The following is a 24,148-nucleotide window of genomic DNA, read 5'->3' as shown; positions in this document are numbered from 1 at the left end:
ATACAGTCTACAGCACCTCCCATCAACATATAGTTACAGGAACAGTTTGGCTTTGAAACAGCACTTGTACTGATGCACTCAATGGAAAAATAGTTTAGACTGGGGTGGCCAGCCTGAGCCTGAGAAGGAGCCAGAATTTACCAGTGTACACTGCCAAAGAGCCACAGTAATATGTCAGCATCCCCCCATTAGTTCCTCCCTCCCCTGCCCCGCTCCCAGCGCTTCCTTCCCACTGGCAGCCCTGCCGATCAGCACCTCCCCCTCCCTCCCCGCACCTCCTGATCAGCTGTTTCGTGGCATGCAGGGGGCTCTGGGGGGGAAGGGGGAGGAGCGAGGGCACCACAGGCTCAGGGTAGGGGGCAGGAAGGGGTGGAGTGGGGGCAGGGCCTGTGGCAGAGCCAGGGGTTGAGCAGGGAGCACCCCCGGCCCATTGGAAAGTTGGCACCTGTAGCTCCAGCCCTGGAGTCAGTGCCTATACAAGAAGCCACATATTAACTTCTGAAGAGCCACATGTGGCTCCGGAGCCACAGGTTGGCCACCCCTGGTTTAGAGGGTATTTTCTAGCTCTTCAAATGGAAAAAATAAATATCTCACTATCTATAGAGATTTAGTGTTCCAGAGACTATCATCACATTGTTCTGACATTGTAATGAGATATACACATATGTACAGAAATGTCCTACTATGTTAGTACAAACCTCTCTTTTGTAGTGACAATTTTATTTTATTTGTGTAACTAAAATATTGTAAAATAAAGACCCACTCTAAACAGGGCTGGACATTTTGGCCCAAACTACCAAAACACTTAAACATATTTAGCTGTAAGTACACAAATAGTTCTAATGAAGTCAATGGCACTGCTCACATTGCTAATTTTGCGCACATGCTTAACTGCATTGCTCCATCACCACACTTATCTTCACAGATCCAGTAACCACTCCAAAAACACTAAAACACCTGTTATCTACAGCCAGGCACTCACTTACCACAGATTGTGTTCCAAGAAAAGAGTCTGGGATACACATCTTAATACATTTAAAACTGCCTTCACCAAACAAGGACACTCCATCAGAGAAGTAGATTGCATCATGGAACAGGCCACTCAAATACCCCAAGAGAACCTGCCTCAATACAGTGAAAAAAAACAAACAAAAACCTCCAACCACACACCTCTAGTTGTCACGTACAAGCCCACACTGGAACCCATGTAGGATATCATTAAGCAATTACAACCCATACTCTATGGAGACCACATCCTAAAATAAATCTTTCCTGAGCCCCCCTCTTCTGGCCTTCAAACTACTCCCCTACCTTGCCAAACCACTCTCCTACCTTGCCTACACATCACTCCATATCTGATCTAGAAGTCCGCATCCTCAAAGGAAACCTGCACAATACCTTCAAAAAATAGGCCTGTGAGCTTGAATTCATAACTTTGCTAGATACTAAAAATCATGGTCTTAAGACAGACACTGGATTTGTAGCTTATTAATATAATCTGTGTGCTCCAACAAAAGATATTACCTCATCCACCTTGTCTCTCTTGCTAGATCATGGCAGAAAACATCTTCCAGGATTGAGCCCTAAAAGACTACCTCCTGACAAAACAGGCATAGTACATGTGGGTGCTCTGAAAGCTCCCCCCCAGCAGCACACTAACAAAACTGATTTGTACACCAGAGTCTCTAAATTACATGAAGGAGAAACATAATCTTGTGAAAATATTTAGCTACATGGGATGCATTAGGATTGTGCGTCTCTAATGTTCAACTCATTTTGTAAATCACTCTTCTCTAAAATTCATTCAGGAATTAACACTTTTTCCTGATCATGTTGGTTCTACTGCATTGCTATGAGTCCCTATTCTCCTTTAATTTGATGAATTACATTTAGTAGCATAAGACAGAGACCTATACAGTAATTGTTCTGTTTCAGCTATTTCTATGCAAGGTCTACGAAGTGTGAAGGACTTTTTCTGTGCATTTCTAGTGGGACATTTCTGGGTCATCACAAAGGTATCCATCTTCATTCTTGCATCTACATAGGATATCTATCTTTGAAACAAATAAACTACCCAATTTTGTAGAGTGCCCATGCTGAAATCATTCCTGTCAGATGAACAAAAAATTCAAAGCCTAAAGTTACCCATCCAAAATAAAAACACAAATAATACTGAGAAAAGGATTCCTTCTAAGTCATAACAAATGACGGCTTTTGAGAAATTATACTTTAAGAATGAAAAACGGTATCTATGAGACTATTTAATATGCTTAAGCCTCAGTCCTGCTATTGTTTTGCTGGCAGAACTCCCAATGAATAAGAGGGAAGTCTGGATTATGGATCAATGACAAGATTGCAATCCTTTTTCTGAAAACCTGAAGAAAAAAAAACTCAGGGCCTGAGTCTCCTGTAACTTTAACCTTGAGTGGTCATTTCACCTTGTGCAAAGAGAATGTAAAACAAAACCAAATCAGAATCCTCCATTCACTTACACCTGTGGCCTTGGCTTACACTCACTTTGCAAAAACAGAAAATGACTACTCAAGGTGCAAGGCCGTGGAGGCAGGCCTTCACTTTTTAAGTTAATATACAACTTGCATATTTTGGTTCTGTTTCTTGTTTACACTGTGGCCATTTTACACCACTCTGGCAATGTAAAGGTGCAGCAAAAAGAATGTAACTGTCATTTATGCCCATGCTAATGCAACACTGAACTACAGTGACGGAAAGGGTTCTTCCATCACAGCAGTAAATCCACCTCTTCAAGAGATAGCAGCTAGGTTGATGAAAGAATTCCTCTGTCAACCTAGAAATGTCTACAACAGGCTTTAGGCTGGCTTAATTACATTGCACAGGGCGTGAAATTTTTCACAGCCCTGAGCAATGTAGTTAAGCTGACCTAACTTTGTAGTGTAGACCTGCCCTAAATTTGCACATTATTCTTCAAGTCAGCTATATGTGTCATAAAATAAACATGAAATGTGAAATTTTGTATATAAAGAGAATCTTATACCTCTAATGCATTAGAGTAGTCTTCCAGTTCCACATAGAGTAGTGCACGGTTAATTAACACTGTCAAGACAATTTCCTTAGTCAATTCAAGAAGAAGAAGAATTCCATAGTCTTTCAAAGCCTAAAAAAAAAATTAAAAATATTTAATTTTACTGAGAAGCATACAATGATACTTAAGTTTACAATCTAAAGCTCCAATCCTGCAAACACTTATGTCTTATTTTAAGTACCTGATTAGTCCTACTGATTTCAGTGTGACTACTCAGATGCTAAGAGTTAAGCACATGCTTAAATGTTTGTAGGACTAGGGCCTAAATATAAAGAGGAACACAATACAGCAGTTATTTTCTTCTCAAAGTGTTGCCTATTCCTTTCTGTGCTTATATATACCCCTGTCTGCAGAACAGAATAGCAAAGAGACTAAGTCTGCACTGAGGCTACAAAAGTTTTATGTTTAGAGATAAAACTGCTATTCTTTCTGTATCTAATTTGCTGTTTCCCATATTTGTATTTAAACTTTATTTTAATTTTTTAACTTCATTTTAGATGCATCAAGCATTTTTATTATAAAGTTAAGAAACTTCTGAAAATTAAATGTCTCAAAACCTAATTTAAGACTACTGGAAAGTCTTATTAGTCTAGTTTTAACAACTAAATGTCAGTAGAGAGCACAACGGCATGAATAAGTGGAATGGAAATGCAGGTATCAATTCACAAACTTATCACAAAGTTGGACAGTATCTCACCAACCCTAAAATGGAAAATAAAGTATATGCCTTAAGTCAAGTGATAACTAGGGTGGGATAATTAGGACAGTTTAGGCCTTCATATCATGAAAGGCTTCCTGATAGTATTAGGCAGACCCCGCTCGTTGGCGGGCAGGATTGAACCTCGGACCTTGGGAGCTAAATGCATGAGCCTCTACTACATGAGCTAAAAGCCACATGGCTCTTAGCTAAGGCTGCAGCAGACTCATTAATCTCTACGTGGTCTGGGTGCCACAAGATGGGACAGAACACCACACCCAGGAGTGTGGGTTGCACTAAGACCTCTCTACACTGCCAGATTGGTGTAAAGAGGCCATAATGTAAATGAGAAGTAGTCCTTTAGTACTTTAGGATTTATCTACACTAAAAATTCTACAGTGGCACAGACACAATAGTCTCTCAGGGGAAGTCCTACTACTAGTGATATTTAAAACTAGACTAAGCAAACATTGGATTAATCTAAAAGGTCTTTTCCATCCCTAACTCCTGAGAGTCTACATGAGTTGATGGGTTATCTCCACTCTCACCACTATTCCTGCCACTTCCTGATGCCTCTTGGGATGCGTCAAGGACTGGAATGGTGATTCAACAAGAAAAATTCTGTAGTCCCTTGGAGGTGAGGGATGGGAACTGAGGTGTCTCTGGGTAGCAAAAAGAATTGGGAGGAGAAGGCTAGAATGAAGACTTGTAGGCTGGAACAGGTATTGGGGAAGCCTTAAGAGGCAAAATAAGTATTGCAGGGAGCTCAGGGTAGTAAGGTTTTGGCACCTTTAGAAGCTATATGGGGTAACAGTTCCCTCTGGAACAAAAAGATCTGCAGAGAGGAAGTAATCAAGCAAAAGGCTCTGTGGAGCTGTTGACATTCAAGTCCCACCTCTATGGTGATGAAGTCCCAACCCCACCTCTGTGGAGATGCCATCTGTCTTTTTCCCAAATGAAGTGGGCTTTGTGGAGCTTCTGTCCCAATCTTGCTCCTTTGAGCAGTGGTATGGACAGGGCCACAGGGGACCAGGACCAGATCAACCCCACAAGATAGAGATGGGCTCAAATTTTTACAGTACTGATTACTGCCTTAATCTTGCCCTGTTCTGCTTCTATGCTCCCCTTCTTTCCTTCCCCTTTCTGAACTCCCCTGCAAGATTTTGGTGGGTGGGTGGGCGTGCGTGTGTGATACACATATCACAGCAGAAATGCATATGTCTGAACAACACTACATCCTGAAATAATCACTGCAAATGTTAGTGATATAAAGGCCAGATTTTCAATAATGTATTGTCATGTATACATCCAAGTACCTGATTGGTTCCTGATCTAAGTACCACAAAACAGGTACTTAGATCTTCAACTGACAGCAATGCAGTTGTAAAGGATTGTTGATGCAAAAAGGAAAGCTTGCTACTAATGTTCAGAAACAGTTTATTAGCATTTCTGAATAATTGCATAATCAAGTGCTTTTGAATAAAAGGATATAATACCTTTCTGAAGTCCTTTATTTGGTGATAACAGATTGCTCTGTTGCAATATGCCAAAATGCAGATTTTGTCCAAGTCAATAGTTTTGGTTAAGTCTTCAATGGCATTTTTGTATGTCTGCACATAAAAACATTGTGTATAAAACCACTGTATAATTCACAGCATCATATGTTCTGTCCTAAAGAACACAACAGTGTAAAATTTGACCATACAGTTTTACATTTCTTGTCTCTTCATCAGTACTGGAAGGCATTCTCTCATATCAGTTTGTCAATATGGGTCAGATATTGCAGTCTTCTCTTAGGTAGGATTTCTACTGATTTCTATGGGATTTTGACTGGACCAAGACTGCATAATTGAGCCTTATTATTTTATGTTTTTGTCATTGTCATGGTTGTATCACTTAGTCAATCATTAATGTTATCTAGCTATATTATTCTTTACCCTCTCTTTGACCCTTTCATGATCACTTTGTATCATCTTCTAACATGGATGGTAGTTTATTACGGAGCTGCAGTTGCTCCTGTGGCCAAATTCACTTATGGGAGCTTCCTCCATGGGTCCTGGAGAGGTAAAATCGAGATAAATCTAGCTAGCTTAGCCAACCCACCCCACTGCACCCTTTCCAGAACCACAGAGCCCCCCACAAAGTGGCTTCCAAGACTCTGGGGAAACTGGAAGTATGCTATATTGGTGGAATTCCCCACAAGCCTGGGTAGCATTGGTCCCCCGCTTCTAGCTCTTTCTACAGGTGACTAACAAAAATATTTCATGTACTTCATCCAAAAGATAAAATACGTCTCTACCTTATTGTGATATTTCAAAGTTCCCCTGTAGAGATAGGCTCTCACACTGTCAGGATGAATTTTGATAGCCTCATTACAATTCAGAATTGCCTTGGAGTATCTTCCTTTGCTACCATAGTAAGCAGCACGACTTAAATATGCCTTTATAGATGAAGACAGAAACATGCTGCAGTACAAGTACTAAAAAAACTTTGATATTACCTTGGACAACCACTGAGTAAAGGTAATAAATGACTTTTTTCATAAAGAACTTAAAACTGCTAAGTCTTGTGGTCACAAAACCAAGCAAATTAAATGAACCTTTGTTACAATAATGGAAGACAACATGAATATTGAAACACGAAATAACTTATACTCCATTAGACATAACAAAAATCAAATGCAGGAGAATGATCTTTGGAAACCAAAAAGAAAAAACAAAAACAAAAAGGACACAAATAAAACAGACTTTAACAAAACAATACTAATGATGTCCAAGTCATCCCTTAAAGGGAAACTACTAAGCTGTTTAATAACAAAAATTACCATTTAGAAATTGCTATTGTGACTCTGGCAGATCAGACACCAGCTCATGCCAAGGTCCCCATGTCTCAAATGAACATTGACAGATAAATAGCTGGAATCTCTCTGGCTCACTTGTGGGTTAATATTAATATGATAAATATAAGAAAATGCTTAGTGTTTGGACTCTGTCAAATGCTTATGAATTGCTGCATGCATTGATCTTCCTTGTAATATCTGTATTCCACATTGTAATGTACTATTTGAGTGAGTGTAGTGGGAGCCTCTGTGACTGTATGAATCACCATACAGTTGATGGGTCAGCTCCACTCTCACCGCTGTTCCTGCCACTTCCTGATGCCTATTGAGATGGGCTTCAAGGACTGGAATGCTGATTCAACAAGAAAAATTCTGTAGTCCCTTGGAGGTGAGGGATGGGAACTGAGGTGTCTTTGGGTAGCAAAAAGAATCGGGAGGAGAAGGCTAAAATGAAGACCTGTAGGCTGGAACAGGTATTGGGGAAGAGGGACATTAATTACATACAGGACATACAGGAGAGGAACATTAATTAGTGTGAAGAGCTGCTCTTCTACAGAAATCATTATGCCCCTCCCAAAAGAGGAGCCCTATCGACACCAGACAGGCTATAGTTGGCTCTTACAACTGGACACTCCCTATATCTGGATTGAGGAACCGTCAACAAAAGGACTAAAGACTTATTGTTGTTCTGTTCTCCTCCCCGTGAAGATGAGTCATGCAAGTGAACTCCCACCAGCTGAGTTTTGCAGCTGAGAGCATATGGCAGGACAGGGATCAAAACCACAAGCAAAAGGAACTCAGGATCTCTATGTTGCTGGGACTCTGAGGGACAATGAGTTTTCTAGGCATAAGCAAGAGATCATCAGCTGCTTAGCATGGATTAAACCTAAAGGACAAAAAGAGCTTGCTGATTAGAAAAGCCTCTATTACCTTTTAAAACCTAAGACTGTAATTCATTTGCGTGTCTATATTCGCTTGCTTTAATCTTGTAAATAACATTCTAGTTACCTTTTTCTATTTAATAAATCTACATATAGTTTATTATAGGATTGGCTACAAGCTTTGTCCTTTGTGTGAGATCTAAGGCACAAATGATCTGGGGTAAGTGACTGGTTCTTTGGGACTAGGAGTTACCTCAACATTGCTGTGATTCTTGGTTTTAAGAGCCATATATGACAGAGATATGCTCAGCTGAGTGACAAGAGAGACCAGAGGACCCAAGGAGACTGTCTGTGACTTCGTTTAAGGCTATTAATATGCCTGAGGAGTTTGCATTTGGTGCAGTTGGTTGGTGAAATCTAAGTTTAGAATTAATGACCAATTTGGGGTTTGTGTCCTGGTTTTTAACAGTTTGCCCTGAGTTTGTTACTCATGTTCTTGCACCTCCATTGGGAGCATCACAGTTATAACCCGATGGAAAATGTGCTCCAGATTTTTTAATATCCATCACCCTATTGCAACAAAATAATAACTGTTTTGTGCAACACAACAAAACATAATGTGTGAACTCCCTCTGCTACTTTGCTTCAAATAGTTAATTAAAACATACTGAGAGCACTACATATTCTTATGGAAATTATGCTACTGGTGTATAGACAGAAAAGTAAACAAAATCCTCAAATCTTAATTATTTCTCCATTAGAAGCACAGCAGAAAAATTAGTAAGAGTGATTAACACATGGAGGACATAACTGTCAGGAAAATACATAAAAGAGATCAATACCGTGTCCTTCACATACACCAGTATATGAAGAACTTCATAAGAAGAATGGCCATACTGGCTGAGACCAATGGTCCATCTAGCCCAGTAGCCTAGACAGTGGCCAACGCCAGGTACTTCAGAGGGAATGAACAGAACAGGTAATCCTCAAGTGATCCATTCCCCGTCGCCCATTCCCAGCTTCTGGCAAACAGAGGCTAGGGACACTTCAGAACATGGTTTTGTATCCCTTCCCATCTTGGCTAATAGCCATTGATGGATCTATCCTCCATGAATTTATCTAGTTCTTTTTTGAACCCTGTTATAGTGTTGGTCTTCACAACATCCTCTGGCAAAGACTTCCACAAGTTGACTGTGTGTTGTGTGAAGAAATACTTCATTTTGTTTGTTTTAAACTTGCTGCCTATGAATTTCATTTGGTGACCCCTGGTTCTTGTGTTATGAGAAGGAGTAAATAATACTTCTTTCCTTACTTTCGCCACACCAGTCATGATTTAATAGACCTCTATAATATCCCCCCTTAGTCATCTCTTTTCCAAGTTGAAAAGAGCCAGTCTTCAAATTCTTTTTTGGCCTTCCTAATTATATTTTTTACACTTCACTTGCCAGAGTTTATGCTTCTTTCTATTTGGCTCAATAGAATTTAACTTCCACTTTTTAAAGGATGCTTGTTTGCCTCTGATTCTTTTACTTTGTTGTTTATCTGTGATGACACTTTTTTGGTCCTCTTACTATGTTTTTTAATTTGGGGTATACATTTAAATTGAATCATTATTATGGTGTCTTAAAAACGTTTCCATGCAGCTTGTATGGATGTCACTTTTTGCACTGTACCTTTTAATTTCTGTTTAACTTCCTTATTTTTGTGTAGTTTCCCTGTCTGAAATTAAATGCTACTTTGGTGGACTGCTTTGATGATCCCCCCGGGATGTTAAATTTTATTATGTTATGGTCACTATTACCAAGCAGTTCAGTTATATTCATTCTTGGACCAGATCCTGTGTTCCACTGAGGATTAAATCAAGAATTAGGGGGTAGCCGTGTTAGTCTGTATCCACAAAAACAACAAAGGGTCTGGTGGCACCTTAAAGACTAACAGATTTATTTGGGCATAAGCTTTCGTGGATAAAAAACCCACTTTCTTCAGATGCATGGAGTGAAAATTACAGATGCCAGCATTATTAGACATGAAGAGAAGGGAGTTACCTTATAAGTGGAGAACCAGTGTTGACAGGGCAATTCAATCAGGGTGGATGTAGTCCACCCCCAATAATTGATGAGGAGGTGTCAATACCAAGAGAGGGAAAGTTGCTTTTGTAGTGTGCCAGCCACTCCCAGTCCCTATTCAAGCTCAAATTAATGGTGTTAAATTTGCAGAGGACCCAACCACATGAGCCACAGCATCAGGCACTCAATCACCTGCACATCTACTAACGTGATATATGACATGTGCCAGCAATGCCCCTCTGTGCATTGGCCAAACTGGACAGTCTCTACATAAAAGAATAAATGGACTCAAATCAGACATCAGGAATGGTAGCATACAAAAGCCCAGTAGGAGATCACTTCAATCTCCCTGGACATTCTATAACAAATTTAAAAGTAGCCATACTTCAACAAAAAAACTTCAAAAACAGACTTCAAAGAGAAACTGCAGAGCTAAAATTTATTTGCAAATTTAACACCATTAATTTGAGCTTGAATAGAGACTGGGAGTGGCTGGATCACTACAAAAGCAACTTTCTCTCTCTTGGTATTGATACCTCCTCATCAATTATTGGGAGTGGACTACATCCATCCTGATTGAATTGGCCCTGTCAACACTGGTTCTCTACTTGTAAGGTAACTCCCTTCTCTTCATGTATAATAATGCCGGCATCTGTAATTTTCACTCAATGCATCTGAAGAAGTGGATTTTTTACCCATGAAAGCTTATGCCCAAATAAATCTGTTAGTCTTAAAGGTGCCACCAAAATCAAGAATTGCCTCTCCTCTTGTGGGTTCCAGGACTAGCTGCTCCAAGCAGCAGTCATTTAAGGTGTCAAGAAAGTTTATCTCTGCATCCCATCCTGAGGTGACATCTACCCAGTCAATATGAGGATAGTTGAAATCACCCATTATTATTGAGTTTATTTTTTATTGCTTCTCTAATCTTCCTGAGCATTTCACAATCACTATCACCATCCTGGTCAGGTAGTCGGTAGTATATTCCTACTGCTATATTCTTATTATTCAAGCATGAAATTACTATCCATAGAGATTCTATGGTACAGTTTGGTTCATTTAAGATTTTTACTTCATTTTACTCTATACTTTCTTTCACATATAGTGCCACTCTCCCTCAGCAGTATGACCTATTCTGTCCTTCCAATATATTTTGTACCCCTGTATTACTGTGTCCCCTTGATTATCCTCATTCCACCTATTATATCAATATCCTCATTTAACACAAGGCACTCAAGTTCACCTATTTTAGTATTTAGATTTTTAGTATTTGTATATGAGCACTTTAAAAAATTGTCACTTTTTAGCTGTCTGCCATTATGTGATGTAATTGAATTGGACTCTGTTTCATTTTATTATTTTTCATCAGATCCTACCCATATTTTATCCTCTCCTCCTTACTAGGATAAAGAGAATTGCCATAAATAGATCCTCCCCTAAGGCAGTGGTCCTCAAAGCCGGTCCGCCGTTTGTTTAGGGAAAGCTCCTGGCAGGCCAGGCCGGTTTGTTTACCTGCCTCATCCGCAGGTTCGGTCGACTGCAGCTCCCACTGGCCGCTGTTCGCTGCTTCAGGCCAATGGGGGTTGCGGGAAGGGCGGCTAGCATATCCCTCGGCCCACGCCACTTCCTGCAGCCTCCATTGGCCTGGAGCAGCGAACTGCGGCCACTGGGGCCGAACCTGCGGACAGGTAGGTAAACAAACCGGCCCGGCCTGCCGGGGCTTTCCCTGAACAAGCGGCAGACTGGCTTTGAGAACCACTACCCTAAGGGATGTCTCTGCTGGAACCACGTGCTCCTCCAGACCTGTTGACTTTCCCCCAGCTCTTAGTATAAAAAACACTCTAAGACCTTTTTAATTTTATGTGCCAGCAATTTGGTTCCATTTTGGTTTAGGTGGAGCCCAGTCTTCCTGCATAGGCTCCCTTTCCCAAAAGGTAATCCAGTTTCTAATAATCTAAGACCCTCCTCCCTACACCATCATCTCATTCATGGATTAGACCCTGCAGTTCTGCCTGCCTAACTGGCCCTGACTTCAGAATTCTTTAAAACTGCTCTCAAAATCTACCCAAAAGAAAACCATCAGAATTGTAAATTCAGTATTACCTGAAAATGTTTTGGATTAATGGCAAGTGCTCGATTGAAATCTTGGATGCAGTTAGCTTGTTTGAGCTGCATTCTGCACAGCCCTCGCTGATAAAAAGCATCAGAATAATTTGCATATATCTTGACAGCAAGGCTAAAAGCTTCAAAGGCCTAAAAGATGACATAATGGTTTGAATTAATGTAATCTACTTGCACAATTGCAATCATAGGCAGAATATCAACTTTTAAAACCCAGTAGTATTTTTTCTTGTGTTTTCACTATTTTATTCCTACTTTTTTAAAATTTTAATACAACATATGAGACAAACACAATAAGTGAAATTCTGCCCTCATTTAATACTTATCTTACTCCATTTTCTTCAGTGGGACTACAATAGTATAACCAAGGGCAGAATTTGGTCCTGTGACCATAAATAATTAACATACTAAAATTATTTGCTACATTAGAGAACACCTAAAATGTGATTTCTTTAAGGTCCTTCTGCAGCTTTTTTTTTATTCATACAAAAACACAGATTTTTCTGGGATCTGCTAATGTGGTGTCAGCCACATATTCTAAAGGGAAAGTAACCCATTCCTAGTGGCCAGGGTATGCCTCATCAGGTATTTCAGCCACTCTTGACTATCATTTATAACTGTCTTGGAAAAGGAGGCTAACAGGGTTATAAAAATAATGTTGTGATACTACTATGTTTGGTGAGTCTCTCAACATTGTAATACAGAGACAAGCTCTTGTCCTCACTACTAAACATCAAGTCAGCCAGGGAATTTAAAGTTGCTATGATCTGAAGATTTAGAGATAACCTGGGCTAACAGATCCATTTTGGAGGTAAACCACAAAACAGAAGACAAGGACCATTCAGCTCAAATATTATACCCTTCTCTATTCAAAATAGAACAGTTACTATGAGGGAAGTTCCTATTCCAGGTGACATTTCAAATTTTAGTCGTATAAAATTACTTTGAATATACTGTAGATATTATTCACTGGTCTTCTGTGACTAAAGAAATTATTAATGTTTATATTGTTATTGTTGAAATAATGCTTGAAGCATGTGAAGCACTATTCAAAAATAGGGTTCCTACCTAAGGATATATCAGTCGAAGATCCAGTCCTGTAAACACTTATACATTTGTTTAATTTTACTCATATGAAAGGAAGGTTGGCCTAGTGGATTGGGCACCAAACTGGGACTCAGGAGCTCTGCATACATTCCTGGCTCTTCCATAGTCTTTCTAAGTGACCTTGGCAAGTAAATTTAGGCCCGGATGCAGCAAAGCAAGTAGGCAACTTTACTGTAAACACATGCATAGGCCCATCTCTACTCAGCAAAACACTTAAGCATTTGCTTAGGTCCCACTGATGTCAATGGGACTTATGCATATGCTGAAGTGTTTTGCTGAATAGGAATGAACTTAAGAGCTTAAGTGCTTTCCTGAATCAAGGCTTTAATTTTTCAGTTCTTTAGTTCCCCATATGTAAAATGAGCATGATAATAATATCCCTTTTCACCGTTTGTCTCTCATGTTTACGTAAGACTGTAAGCTTTTCAGAGTAGTGACAATCTCTTATTGTGTTTTGGAACAGTGCCTAGCAATGTACTCCAATCATGCTTGGGACAGCTAGGTGCTACGAAATACAAATACATGATGATAACTAATCCTACTGAGGTCAAAGACATTACACATGTGCATAAATGTTTGCAGGACTCGGCTCTACAAATAGAATATAGGAAAGAATGGTGAAAAGGGATGCAACGATAAGCGAAAAGGCACTCTTAAAAAGATTTTCTAATGTCAATTTTGTAACACTTCAAAATGAGGGGAAGGCTAGGGTTTATAAGCTTTTTAAAGTTGGCATTATTAATATACAAAATGGATCCTACTCATATAAGACCTGATTCAAAGGCCCACTGAAGGAGTCCCATTGATTGCAATAGACTTCGGATCAGACTTTTGAACAATGAACAAGCCTGTAACTGTAGTTAAAAACATAGAAAGAACAAAAAAGTCCTTTACTATTAAAATGCACCTAGAAAAATGTATTAAATTACATAATAAAAAATACCTAGTTAAAAAAAAAATTATATCATGTGTAAAATCAATGCCAAAAACTGAACTAGTATAGGATTGGTTGGCTGGGGGATTTTTTTTAACCTCTGTAGAAGTACAACAATCCGTTAACTAAAATGCTATCCCTAGCGTGGCGTACATTGCTTATAACAACCATAGTGAAAACATTAATGTACAAATAAGATATTCATGTTGATTTCACCTCTATTAGAAATACAGCAAAAAGTATGCATAACTAATTAAATAAGGTAATACTGGTATGGAAAAAAATTGTTTACACATTTGCAAGAAGATCTGATGAAAACTAAAGAGTAAAAATATGTAAAAAGAAATGGAAAGTAACCCTTAAAATATTTAAATTTTTTAGCCAATCTTGTTTCCAGCTCTTAAAGCCACAAGGCTAATATGTTCTAATTAATAAATACACACCTGTAATAAACTGACTTGCTCCATATAGCACAGGCCCATGAAATAATAAATTTCTGCAGCCTCAAATGTATTAGGCAAGATTTTTGCTGAAGAAGTCAGTATCTTTAATGCTTGTTGAAAACTTTCCACAGCATCCTGTAATAACAAAGGATATTATTCTAATATTTGTAAAACACTGTTAGTGTAAAAAAAAAAAAAGTCTGAGTTTTAAAGGTGACATACACTGAATTTTTTTAATTGGGCCTGTGCCCTTTTTTGCTTCTTTATTATATATAAAGAAGGCCTGAAAAGTACTTTTGATTTTTTAGCCTTATACTTTTAAGAAATGTGAAGTCTGGTCTTCCTTGGTTTTGCTGGAAGTTCTGAATTGCTCTAATTGAAGGTGTGAGCATGATTAAGAACAACTTTTTTTCAAAATGTTCATTAGTCATTGGTTTAAATAAAAAGTAGAACTTTAAGCAGTCTGACTAATAATCTCTTCCTGTTGCAGTTGCTTAGCAACTTTCAGCCTCTTGACACTTTTGGAGGACTCTATCTTGGGAAGCAGCAACTCTGAAAAAGATTTGGAAATCATGGTGCATGATCAGATGAACATGAGTTCTCAATGTGACTCCTGTCGCCAAAAGGGCTAATGAGTACTTGGATGCATAAACAGCAATCTCAAGTAGGAGTAAAAAGATTATTTTACCTTTGTATTTGGCATTGGTGCAACTGCTGCTGGAATACTGTGTCCAGTTCTTGTGTCCACAATTCAAGAAGAACATTGACAGGGTTCAGAGAAGAACCACAAGAATGATTAAAGGATTATAAAACATGCTTTAAACTGATAGACTCAAGGAGCTCCATATATTTAGCTTAATAAAGAGAAGGCAAAGGGGTGACTCAATCACAGTCTATTAGGATCCACATGGGGAAGAAATATTTGATAATGAGCTTTTCAATCAAGCATACAAAGGTATAACAAGGTTCAATGGCTGGAAGTTGATGCTAGCCAAATTCACAGTAGAAATAAGAAGTAATATTTTAACAGTGAGGATAATTAACCATTGGAACAATTTACCGAAGGTCATGATGGTTTATCCATCACTGGCAAGTTTTAAAATCAAGATTGGATTTTTATATTTACACACATACACACACACACACACACACACCAGTTCAGTAGGCATTACTTTGAGGGAGTTCTATGGCCGGTGTTATACAGAGGTCAGAGTAGATGATCACAATGGTCCCTTCTGACCTTGGAATCTATTAATCTTTGATGTCATAACTTGACTAATGCTCCAGTCAGAGAATCTTCCAGTGAGACATCACCTGAATTTCTAAAGCAAGCAAGCAAAACATGCCAACAAACAAAAGCCAAACCTTTTAGGCCTTCTTTATATATCAGGCAGAGGCAAAAACCCCAATGTGTCCCACTTTTCAGATCACATTTTAAATACTTGCTTTTGGGTTTTCTGTGTGAACAGTGATAAACTATGCATAATATTCCATTTATACCCATGAAACATCTCACTTATAATACAATGGTTAAGGGCTAATCCTGCAAATAAACAGAGGTAATTTCACTCAAGTGAGTAATCTCACTGAATAAAGCTACTCATATACATGTGTGAGGGATGTGGGCCTATCTGTAATAACTTATGAATATTATATGTTGACTTAGTTATTGGAATGTTTACTGTCTGAAAATATTGGTTTAATTTAATGGGGGGCTACAAGGAGAAACAAATAGGAAGTTAAAGAATGGTACGAGATAAGCCACTCCTCACAAAACACTTGAGAGTTACTAAGGGAAAATGACAAAGCCACTGGTTTGGAAGACTGGCTCTATCTCGTGTTGAGCATACAGACTGGTTTGGTTCAGAAGACACATAGAGCGCTCTGACTCCATGGCTGCAGCGCTCCTGGTACTCCATCTCTGCGAGTGGAATAACGTTTTGTCTGCCCCTGCTGGAGTGCCGCGGCACCAGTGTGGACGCCCTGGTCTGTTAGTGCGCTCTGATCGGCCTCCAGAAGTGCCCCACAATGCCTGTTCTAGCCACTCTGGTCATCACTTTGAACTCTACTGCCCTGCCCTCCGGTGACCAACCATCAGACCCGCCCTTTAAATTCTCTGGGAATTTTGAAAATCCCCTTCCTGTTTGCTCAGCCAGGCGTGGAATGCTCTCAGCGAATCTTTCCAGGTGACCATGACTCCACACGCCAGGCGATCCCCAGTATGGAGCAATGGTGAGGTGCTGGACCCCATCAGTGTTTGGGAGGAGGAAGCTGTCCAGTCCCAGCTGCACTCCATACCTTCGGGACGATATCAAGGGACATGATGGAAAGGGGCCATGACAGAGACGCACTGCAGTGCAGGGTTAAAGTGAAGGAGCTGCGGAACGCCCACCGCAAAGCCCACGAGGCAAACAGCCGCTCCGGTGCTGCTCCTCTGACCTGCTGTTTCTACAAAAAGCTGGACGCAATACTTGGGGGCGACCCCACCTCCACTCCAAGTACCACCACGGACACTTCAGAGCCCAATTCAACAAGGCAGGAGGAGGAGGAGCAAAGTGGGAGCGAGGATGCTGAGGAAGAGGAAGACACCCTGGTATCCCTAGATGCAGGCAGCCAGGAGCTGTTCTCAAGCCAGGAGGAAGGTAGCCAGTCGCGGCGGCCGGTGCCTGGGGAAGGAAAAACACCAGAGGAGGTTCCCAGTAAGCGGCTTTTATTTTGTGAAGGAAGTTATTCGGTGCGGGCTCTTGGAGCGAGGAGGGTTAAGGCTGCCTACATGCCTAGATGCGGAATAGGGCATTAATGTGCTCTCTCACATCATAGTAATCGGCCTCAGTGATCTCTTCAAAGGTCTCATCCAGAACTTTGGGCAATGTGATTGTGCAGGTTTCTCGGGAGAGCCACTGTGGTCCTTAGATTCATAGATACTAAGGTCAGAAGGGACCATTCTGATCATCTAGTCTGACCTCCTGCACAGCGCAGGCCACAGAATCTCACCCACCCACTCCTATGAAAAACCTCACCCATGTCTGAGCTATTGAAGTCCTTAAATCATGCTTCAAAGACTTCAAGGAGCAGAGAAGCCTCCCTCAAGTCAACCATGCCCCATGCTACAGAGGAAGGCAAAAAACCTCCAGGGCCTCTCCAATCTGCCCTGGAGGAAAATTCCTTCCCGACCCCAAATATGGCAATCAGCTAAACCCTGAGCATATGGGCAAGATTCACCAGCCAGATACCCAGGAAAGAATTTTCTATAGTAACTCAGATCCCATCCATCTAATATCCCATCTCAGGGGATTTGGCCTATTTACTCTGAATATTTAAAGATCAATTACTTACAAAAATCCAATTATCCCATCATACCATCTCCTCCATAAACTTACCGAGTAGAATCTTAAAACCAGATAGATCTTTTGCCCCCACTGCTTCCCTTGGAAGGTTATTCCAAAACTTCACTCCTCTGATGGTTAAAAACCTTCGTCTGATTTCAAGTCTAAACTTCCTGGTGGCCAGTTTATACCCATTTGTTCTTGTGTGCACATTGGTGCTGAGCTGAAATAATTCCTCTCCCTCTCCTATATTTATCCCTCTGATATATTTATAGAGAGCAATGATATCTCCCCTCAACCTTCTTTTAGTTAGGCTAAACAAGCCAAGCTCCTTAACTCTCCTTTCATAAGACAAGTTTTCCATTCCTCGGATCATCCTAGTAGCCCTTCTCTGTACCTGCTCCAGTTTGAATTCATCCTTTTTAAACATGGGAGACCAGAACTGCACACAGTATTCTAGGTGAGGTCTCACCAGTGCCTTGTATAACGGTACTAAAACCTCCTTATCCCTACTGGAAATGCCTCTCCTGATGCATCCCAAAACCGCATTAGCTTTTTTCACAGCCATATCACATTGGCAGCTCATAGTCATCCTATGATCAACCAATACTCCAAGGTCCTTCTCCTCTTCCGTTACTTCTAATTGATGCGTCCCCAACTTATAACTAAAATTCTTGTTATTAATCCCTAAATGCATAACCTTACACTTCTCAGTATTAAATTTCATCCTATTACTATTACTCCAGTTTACAAGATAATCCAGATCCTCCTGTATAATATCCCGATCCTTCTCCGAATTGGCAATACCTCCCAGCTTTGTACCATCTGCAAACTTTATTAGCACACTCCCACTTTTTGTGCCAAGGTCAGTAATAAAAAGATTAAATAAGATTGGTCCCAAAACCGATCCCTGAGGAACTCCACTGGTAACCTCCCTCCAACCTGACAGTTCTCCTTTCAGTAGGACCCGTTGAAGTCTCCCCTTTAACCAATTCCTTATCCACCTTTTGATGTTCATATTGATCCCCATCTTCTCCAATTTAACTAATAATTCCCCATGTGGCACGGTATCAAATGCCTTACTGAAATCTAGGTAAATTAGATCCACTACATTTCCTTTATCTAAAAAAACTGTTACTTTTTCAAAAAAGGAGATTAGGTTGGTTTGGCACAATTTACCTTTTGTAAAACCATGTTGTATTTTGTCCCATTTACCATTGACTTCAATGTCCTTAACTAATTTCTCCTTCAAAATTTTTTCCAGGACCTTGCATACTACAGATGTCAAACTAACTGGCTTGTAGTTACCCAGATCACTTTTTTTTCCTTTCTTAAAAATAGGAACTATATTAGCAATTCTCCAATCATTCGGTACTATTCCTGAGTTTACAGATTCATTAAAATTCTTGCTAATGGGCTTGCAATTTCAGGTGCCAATTCCTTTAATATTCTTGGATGAAGATTATCTGGGCCCCCCGATTTAGTCCCATTAAGCTGTTTCAGTTTCGCTTCTACCTCTGATATGGTAATATCTACCTCTATATCCTCCTTCCCATTTGTCATGCTACCATTATCCCCAAGATCCTCTTTAGCCTTATTAAAGACTGAGGCAAAGTATTTGTTTAGATATTGAGCCATGCCTAGATTATCTTTAACCTCCACTCCATCCTCAGTGTTTAGCGGCCCCACTTCTTCTTTCTTAGTTTTCTTCTTATTTATATGGCTATAGAACCTTTTACTATTGGTTTTAATTCCCTTTGCAAGGTCCAACTCTACTCGACTTTTAGCCTGTCTCACTTTATCCCTACATGTTCTGACCTCAATTAGGTAACTTTCCTTGCTGATCCCTCCCATCTTCCACTCCCTGTATGCTTTCTGCTGCTTCTTAATCACCTCTCTAAGATGCTTGCTCATCCAGCTTGGTCTACAACTCCTTCCTATGAATTTTTTCCCCTTTCTTGGGATACAGGCTTCCGATAGCTTCTGCAGTTTTGATTTAAAGTAATCCCAGGCCTCCTCTACCTTTAGATCCATAAGTTCTTCAGTCCAATCCACTTCCCTAACTAATTTCCTTAATTTTTGAAAGTCAGCCCTTTTGAAATCAAAAACCCTAGTTGCAGATTTATTTTTGTTAATCCTTCCATTTAGTTTGAACTGAATTAGCTCATGATCACTTGAGCCAAGATTGTCCCCTACAACCATTTCTTCTATGAGGTCCTCGCTACTCACCAAATTTAAATCTAAAATGGCATCCCCTCTAGTCGGTTCAGCAACTACTTGATGAAGGAATCCATCAGCTATCGCATCTAGGAAAATCTGAGCCCTATTATTGTTACTAGCACTGGTCCTCCAGTCTATATCTGGTAAGTTAAAGTCTCCCATGATCACGCAGTTTCCATTAGTATTTACTTTATTAAAGACATTAAAAAGGGCTCTATCCATATCCAAATTAGATCTCGGAGGTCTATAGCACACCCCAAGCACTATCGTAGGAGAAGCTTTACTAGTTTTCTTCCCCAATGTAATTTTTGCCCAGACGGACTGTCTTATCCATTGCATCGCTTCTTATTTCTTTACATTCTACCTCATCATTGATATACAATGCTACTCCACCCCCTTTACCTTTGTTTCTGTCTTTCCTAAAGAGCACATACCCTTCAATACCTGTAGTCCAGTCATGACTACTATTCCACCATGTTTCTGTTATCCCTATAATATCTGGTTTCACTTCCTGCACCAGTAACTCTAGTTCCTCCATTTTGTTACCTAGACTCCTCGCATTGGTGTACAAACATCTTAATTTTTGCTGTTTGGACTTGCTCACATTTTGTACCCTATTAGGCACAGTCATTCTACAGCCAGTATAACCTATTAGACTAGTATCCACACCGCCCTCGCTCCTTATATACATTCTCCTACCCACGGCTGTATCCTTTCTTACTTCATCTTCTTCCCTCTCAATGCTAAAATCTGGCGTGGAGATTTTCTGGACATCTCCCATCCATCTCCCCCCAATTCCTAGTTTAAAGCTCTCTTTATCAGTTGTGCCAGCCTCGATCCTAGAAGTCTATTTCCTTCCCTACTCAGATGAAGTCCATCCCGAGAGAACTGACTTCTGTCCGTGAATGCCTCCCAGTGGCCATACATCCCAAAGCCCTCCTTATAGCACCACTGCCTAAGCCATCTGTTGATAGTCATAATCTTGTCAGACCTTTGTTGCTCTTCTCTAGGAACAGGAAGGATCCCGCTAAAGATCACCTGAGCCTCAATTTCCTTAAGTGTCTTCCCCAGCCTAGCATAGTCTCCCTTAATACTTTCCAGCGAGAATCTAGCTGTATCATTTGTTCCCACATGAAGGAAAATTTGGGGATTCTTTCCCGCTCCCTTTAGGATCCTTTTCAACCTCAGGTCTACATCCCGTATCTTAGCACCCAGAAGATAGCACACCCTTCTATTCTCAGGATCAGCTCTAGTTACAGGCCTGTCTATTCTTCTCAATAAAGAGTCCCCGATCACATAGACCTGCCTTTTCCTGGTGACAGTGCTATTCTCCAGTCTCTCCCCTGTTCCCTCTGGCTGCAAGTTCTTTCCATTCCTATTTTCCCTTACAATCTTCTTCAACCCATCCTGTATCCTCCTGGGGCTCATATTTGGTGTAGTCTCCCTTGACTCTTCCCCTTTTTCTATAGGACTAGCCTCTCTTCTCTTCTTCCTTACCCTTCAACCTTCAATAAGTACCTGCTGAGCCCCTTCTTCATTTTCCAACTCTGCAAACCTGTTCCTAAGCTCTATTTCTCCTTCACTAGCCCGTCTTTTTCTCTGCCTGGTTCTTTGAGTCACATGTTTCCACTGACCACTTTCCTCATCCAGTCTCTCCTCAAAATTCCCCAGCCCTGCTTCCATCTGTGAGTCTGAGCTTTTCCCTTCAGATACCTCATATCTTTGCTCCATCATCTGCTCAAACCCTTTCCTAAACTCAACCAGACTTTCCACCTGCATCTCCAAACCTCGGATCTTTTCCTCCATCAGTTCTATCAGACGACATTTCATGCAGAAAAAACTCTTACCGGTTCCCCCCTCCAGGATCATGTACATACCACAGCTTCCACATCCAGTCATCCTCAATGTGTCTTTCACTACAGGTGTCACTCCCACAGCTGCCTCTGTATCTGTCATCTCCTTCCCACCTAAATCCTGTTAATCTGGGAAACACAAGCCACACCAAAAAGACCACCCCCCCCCCCAGCAAAAGCAAACCCCAAACAAGCACCACAATCCGAACTCCCCTAGCAAACTCCCACTCAAACTCCCCTGTTTAGAGCTCTGTTTGCTAGCTCCTGTGCCGCTGCAGCTGTCTGTGCCACTGCACGACTGGCTGGCTACCTTTATAGGGCCCCTAGTCAGAAGCCCCACCCCGTAAGCAGGGCTCAGCTGCTCTCTAAGCACAAAGCCCCACCCCCTAATCAGGCTCAGCTGCTCTCCCAGCACAAAACCCCTACACACACACACAAATACTAAAAATACAAAACCAAGTACAACTACCTTCTCCTCCAACAGAACTCCCACGCAAACTCCCCTGTTTAGAGCTCTGTTTGCTAGCTCCTGTGCCGCTGCAGCTGTCTGTCCTTGTTCCAGTAAGGCTAACTTGCCTGTGCCACTGTGCCATAAGGGGCAGGGGGACTATTGTTGCATGCAGGCAAGCTGCATATGGGCCAGAGCAGAAGCCGCATTGCAGTAGAAGACCCTCCCTTGCTTCCCAGGTCACCCTCAGCAGTGAGATATCTTCCAGAATTAACTCCTGTGGAAAATGTGGTGACAGTGTTCAGTATAGGGGCCCCCTGCCGCTGTTGGCTCTCTACAAAGCACAGAAACCCAGAGGACAGTACAGCCGTGAAACAATCAGTCACACTTGACCCTGTGCTTACTCACCATTTTGGGGCTCCCGTGGGTTATGTGTGCGTGCTTTGGGTCGGGCAAATTATGCTATTGTGTAGACTGTGCTTGCCCTTAAGTATGGGGGAATCATTGCTCTGACTGGTGTGAACAATGCTGCCTCTGTTATGTGTTGCATTTTGCCATTACAGATGCAACCTTGAGATCTCAGCCATCCGTGTTATCATCGGCTGAAAGACTCCAAAGAATCAGAAAGAGGCCACGTAGAAGCAAGAAAGACATGTTGCATGAAGTAATGCAGCATTCAAGAAACGAAAATCAAAAACTGCATGAGTGGCGGGACAGTGAAAGGAGGATCTAGCAGCAGAATGAGGAGCGCTGGCACAAAAGCACGGTGCTCTAGCAGCAAAGCATGGATCGGCCAATAAGCATAATGGAGCGCCAAGCGGACTCTATCCAGGCCCTCGTAGCCATGCAGGCGGAGCACTACCGGGCCCCCGCCCGCAGCCCTTGTCCCAAAGCCCTCTTTCCCTTGTGCCCCCATGTCACCTCCAACCCACCTTCCCCAACATCCGGGTTCTTACCACCACCAGCTGCCTCCAACACCTGTAGCTTCACCACCCAGCCCTGAAAACTACAACCCTTACCCACTGCACTCAACCCCCATCACCATGCAGTATAGCCATCCTGAAGTGCAGCACTCATTGCACAGCACTCCAGATAGGAAGGCTGAGTATGATAACAGGACATACGCAAATCTGTGATTGTACTGTTCCCCACCCCACCACCTTAACCTTTCTGTTTCCCAAGCACTTGTGTTTTTCAATAAATGGATTTTTTGGTTTTGAAAACGTTCTTTATTATTGCATAAAGTAAAAGATACCTTAGCCCAGGAAAGAAACAGGCACTGCAAGTCAGCGTTGCAAACACAGATTCCTACTAACATTGGAACCATGCACTTCACTCCTGTGCAGGGGACCAGATATTACTGGTGGCTTTCAGCCTCAAATTGCTCCCTCAAGGCATCCCTAATCCTTGCAGCCCCGCGCTGGACCCCTCTAATAGCCCTGCTCTCTGGCTGTTCAAATTCAGCCTCCAGGTGTTGAACCTCCGAATTCCATGCTTGAGAGAATCTTTCACCCTTCCCCTTCACAAATGTTATGGATGGTATAGCACGCAGATATAACCGCAGGGATGCTGTCATCAGCCAGGTCCAGCTTCCCATACAGAGAATGCCAGCAGTCCTTTAAACAGCCAAAAGCTCACTCCACAGTCATTCTGCACTGGTGCAGCCTGTTGTTGAACTGCTCCTCGTTGCTGTCAAGGTTCCCTGTGTAGGGTTTCATGAGCCACGGCATTAAAGGGTAAGCAGGGTCTCCAAGGATCACAATGGGCATTTCGACTTCCCCTACGGTGATCTTATGGTCTGGGAAAAAAGCCCCAGCTTGCAGCTTCCTGAGCATGCCAGTGTTCCGAAAGATGCGTGCATCATGCACCTTTCTGGGCCAGCCTGGAGAACCACAGCGAAATACCCCTTCCGATTAACGTACTCGGAGGCTAGGTGGACTGGTGCCAGAATTGGAATGTGTGCGCCATCTATTGCCCCTCCGCAGTTAGGGGAACCCATTTGTGCAAAGTCATCAACAATGTCATGCACATTACCCAGAGTCACATTTCTTCTGAGCAGGATGCAATTAATGGCCCTGCAAACTTGCATCAACATGATTCCAACGGTCGACTTTCCCACTCCAAACTGGTTAGCGACCAATCGGTAGCTGTCTGG

The 24,148-nt window shown here is 41.4% G+C and overlaps 1 protein-coding gene across 6 annotated transcripts in view; it reads right to left on the bottom strand.

Moving 5' to 3' along the window:
• The window catches only part of TTC6 (tetratricopeptide repeat domain 6), a 146,041-nt gene that overhangs the window by 12,675 nt on the left and 109,218 nt on the right, over positions 1-24,148 (bottom strand). For 5 of the 6 annotated variants that reach the window (XM_038407596.2, XM_043516730.1, XM_043516729.1 and 2 more), the window contains 5 exons: positions 14,147-14,281; positions 11,645-11,794; positions 6,058-6,198; positions 5,255-5,368; positions 3,014-3,133 (listed from right to left, as the gene is read on the bottom strand). In XM_038407596.2, the coding sequence (XP_038263524.1) occupies positions 3,014-3,133; positions 5,255-5,368; positions 6,058-6,198; positions 11,645-11,794; positions 14,147-14,281 (660 nt within the window). The remainder of the gene's footprint in view (positions 1-3,013; positions 3,134-5,254; positions 5,369-6,057; positions 6,199-11,644; positions 11,795-14,146; positions 14,282-24,148) is intronic. The other variant, XM_038407593.2, reaches the window with a different exon arrangement.

Source organism: Dermochelys coriacea, chromosome 6, assembly GCF_009764565.3.
Source record: "Dermochelys coriacea isolate rDerCor1 chromosome 6, rDerCor1.pri.v4, whole genome shotgun sequence".
Lineage (NCBI taxonomy): Eukaryota > Metazoa > Chordata > Testudines > Dermochelyidae > Dermochelys > Dermochelys coriacea.
Note: the sequence above shows the minus strand (reverse complement) of the source record. Positions and strands in the feature narration are given on the sequence as shown.